Genomic DNA, 3,664 nt, shown 5'->3' on the forward strand with positions numbered 1-3,664 from the left:
CGCGTGGCGTGAGTCAAACCTTGCCGATGCAGGACGGAGGCGTGTAGGTACGGGGTGTTGGTCCGTGGGGCTGGAGGCTGAGCCGAGGCGAGGAGCTGGGCAGCGATGGGGGTGCTCCTGTGATGGGGTGGTCATGGTGCGGGGCGGTGGGTACTGGCAGAGCCTGCCTGCTTGGTGCGGGGCAGGGTTGGGAAGAGGCGAGGTGGGTGAGGAGCATCAGTTCGGTGCAGCCCTTTGACTTGGTGTGTCCTGTCCGCAGTGGGAAGAGGTGAGCGGGTACGATGAGAACATGAACACGATTCGCACCTACCAGGTGTGCAACGTCTTCGAATCCAGCCAGAACAACTGGCTCCGGACCAAGTACATCCGGAGGCGAGGAGCGCACCGCATCCACGTGGAGATGAAATTTTCTGTCCGGGACTGCAGCAGCATCCCTAACGTCCCAGGCTCCTGTAAGGAGACTTTTAACCTCTACTATTTTGAGTCAGACGTTGACTCGGCCACCAAGACTTTTCCTAACTGGATGGAGAATCCCTGGATGAAGGTGGACACAATTGCTGCCGACGAGAGCTTCTCGCAGGTGGACCTAGGTGGACGGGTGATGAAGATTAACACCGAGGTGCGCAGTTTTGGGCCCGTCTCCAAGAACGGTTTCTACCTGGCCTTCCAGGACTACGGGGGCTGCATGTCCTTGATTGCCGTCCGCGTCTTCTACCGCAAGTGTCCCCGTGTGATCCAAAACGGGGCCGTCTTCCAAGAAACCCTCTCAGGAGCGGAGAGCACTTCGCTGGTGGCGGCCCGGGGGACGTGCATCGCCAACGCGGAGGAGGTGGACGTGCCGATCAAGCTCTACTGCAACGGGGACGGCGAGTGGCTGGTGCCCATTGGCCGCTGCATGTGCCGGGCAGGCTACGAGTCGGTGGAGAACGGGACCGTCTGCAGAGGTAACCGCTCGCCTTCCGTCTCGCTCCGCGCACTCGCCTCGCTGCTGGTGGGCTGGCGGGGGTGGTGGTTGGGATATTTCCAGCTGGGATCTGCACGAGCTGCCTGGGAGTGACTTCATTAGGCAGGGATGGGAGAGGACCTGTGTCCAGGGGTGCCAGCCTGTGGCTGGTGCCCTCCATGCTCTCTGGGTCTTGGAAGGACACACCTGTGTGTAGCTGTGGTGCATGCCACTGATCTGCAGTCACCTCCCAAAATACTGGGGCTGTTTTCACTTTGATTTGTTCCCCGTGCCCCGGTGTGGGCTGAAATGCTTCTGGGGTGAGTGGAGCAGGAGTGCAGTCACCCCAAGGTGATGTGGTGGGAGGGAGCAAGTTGTCTGTGGCGTTTTCCTGGTGGAAATGGCCCAGGGTGGGACATAGTTGTGGACTGTTTAGTGCCAGGGTCACCTCTCCAGCCTGGGAACCTCTGAACCTGATCTCTGAGCCTTCTCAACAGCCAGAGGTCTCCTGTCCTGTAGATGTTTTTCCGTCTTGTAGATGTTCTAAGGAGGCTCCAGGAGCATCTGCTCAGCTCAGCTGAGCACCGTGGAGCCAGCGTGGTCCCAGGCAAGTGAGAGGCTCTGCACCACCCTCTCTGTGTCCAAACCCATCTCCCTGCTCCTCGCCAGTCACGTGTGGGCTTGGGGAGGTTGAGAAAGGAGCTGCTATTGAAAGAGAGATGGGCACTCGAGAGCTGCGTGTTTAATGGGCACCTGTGGCTGTACTGTGCACAGAGCAAACCATGGCGTTTGGCAGGCGGGCTCTTTTCCCCCCCCATCCTGGCTGAACATCAAAATTCCATTACAATTTTGATAACATCGGCACACTCGGAGCAGAGCTGGAGTTCCTCTGAGATCAATTATAGATACCTCGCTGGGCACTGCAGAGCGCAAGGAAGGAGCTGCGTCTCCTCGCTTCTTGCTGTGGGAAGGGGTGACTGGGGAGCACCAACTGTGGAGAAGATGCTGGTAGCAGGGAGACAGAAACACCCCAGAGAGGGGTGGAATCTCTGGCCATGCTCAGTTGGGACTGTAGGTTGGATGATCCCCTTGGAGAGGGGTCTTCTACTGGGGAGCTCAGGCATCAAGCTACATTCCTGACGTGCTGCGGGTGTCCTCTAATAGCCCTGGTTTGAGCTGTTCCTCACTGGGCCACTGAACATCTCTTCCCACCAAGCTCAGGCTGATCAAGTGTCCTCCAGCTATGGCAGGGACCGTGCTGGGGTTGGGGACAGTGAGGAAGTGCTGCTGCAGCGCAGTGTGTAAAGCAACCCTGGCTAATCCCAGCCTCCAAGGGAAGACGGGTGTTTTATGACACCCAAGTGAAGCATTCGTAGCAACACCAGAAAGCCAGAGTGATTCATGTCAGCTTTTCCATCTCAGCCGTTTTTTGTTTTTCTTCTGAGCGGACCTGGCCCAACGCATCCCCGCCTTCCCCATCGCTCTGATGCAGCGACTCAGGGCTCTCCAGTCCCGCTGCCAGCCCAGCCAAGGGCTGCCAGCCCAGCCAAGGGACGGTCCCTTCACATGCCCCAGGGCTCCCAGGACTCCTTATGCAGAGCCTTGTCCCTGCAGCCTGGGGGCAGGAGCAGGGGGCCAAGGGGAAGGGAGTGAGCAGGAGGGAGAGGCCGGATCTCCTCTTTGTCTGTGCAGCAGCAGCAGCAGCAGGATTTTTGGGAGGTCCAGTACCTTGGCAGCTGTTTCTCCAGCCGGTGCTGGCGTGCGCCCGGCCCCGTGCTCCCCACCGTCATTAATCACGCGGTGGCCGGCAGCCCGCCGTCTCCGTGGGGCAGCTGGCTCCGGGGCTGCCTGCCCCTTCCCCTTCTCTTTCCACTTCTTCCCGCGTGGGACTGGATGGGACCCCAGGGTTGTGCCAGACTGGGATACACCCTCGAATTTCCCCCAGCAGCCCCCGGAAGAGGAATGGTGACTGGGAGGAGAGCCAGCCATGGAGTTGCCAGTACAGCCAGTAGCATCCCCATCCTCTCCCAGTCCCCCTGCAGAGAGCCCCGCAGAGGACTGGGGAAGGGACTGGTCATCCCGGCTCGGTCAGGCAGAGGAGGGGCTCTCCTCTCCAGCTTAACTCAGGAAGGGCTGTGGGATGCAGCCCTGCATCCCTGCCCACATCCTGGGGCATCCTTGCCCTGGTCCCTGCAGAGGCAGCGTAGGAGCCGTCTGGTTTGGGGGACTCACTCGTACATGTGGCCGGCAGGTTTTCTCATGTTTCGAGGGGTGGGAGGGAATCTGGGCCCCTTTCCAGAAGCAAAACAAAAGCAAATCCGAGCTGGCTTTGGGGGCGAAGTGCTCTCACAGGGCTCCGTCGCCTGAACGGGACGTGTCAGGGAGCATGGGGGACGTTGTTCTCTGGTCCTGCTCTGCCAAAGGGTCCCAGTGGAAAAGGACATCCCAAACCACGGACAGCCCCTTGGTGCAGCTGCAAGACACTGGAAGGAGTTGCTCATTTTTTCCTCTGGGTTTTCATCTGGCTAATGCAGCGCAAGCCTGCGCACGGCAGTGTACACAAGGGATATTTATGGAGGAAGTTCATGCATCTAACAGCTTAAGCTCTTCTAAGCTTGCAGCCCCAGCACAAAAGGATTTGGGGGCCGTTAACAATTTTGTGTGGTTAAGAGATTTTCATTTTGCTGGGCCTCGCTCGCCAATCCCGCAGGGCCCTGCGAG

The 3,664-nt window shown here is 59.1% G+C and overlaps 1 protein-coding gene across 1 annotated transcript in view; it reads left to right on the forward strand.

Annotated features, from left to right (window-relative positions):
• Positions 1-247: 247 nt before the first annotated feature.
• Positions 248-3,664, forward strand: part of EPHB2 (EPH receptor B2) — a gene marked incomplete at its 3' end in the record, with an annotated part of 58,050 nt that continues 54,633 nt past the window's right edge. The window contains exon 1 of the mRNA XM_009872074.1: positions 248-944. Coding sequence (XP_009870376.1) covers positions 290-944 — 655 coding nt within the window. The remainder of the gene's footprint in view (positions 945-3,664) is intronic.

The sequence above is a fragment of the Apaloderma vittatum genome, unplaced genomic scaffold, assembly GCF_000703405.1.
Source record: "Apaloderma vittatum isolate BGI_N311 unplaced genomic scaffold, ASM70340v1 scaffold8386, whole genome shotgun sequence".
Lineage (NCBI taxonomy): Eukaryota > Metazoa > Chordata > Aves > Trogoniformes > Trogonidae > Apaloderma > Apaloderma vittatum.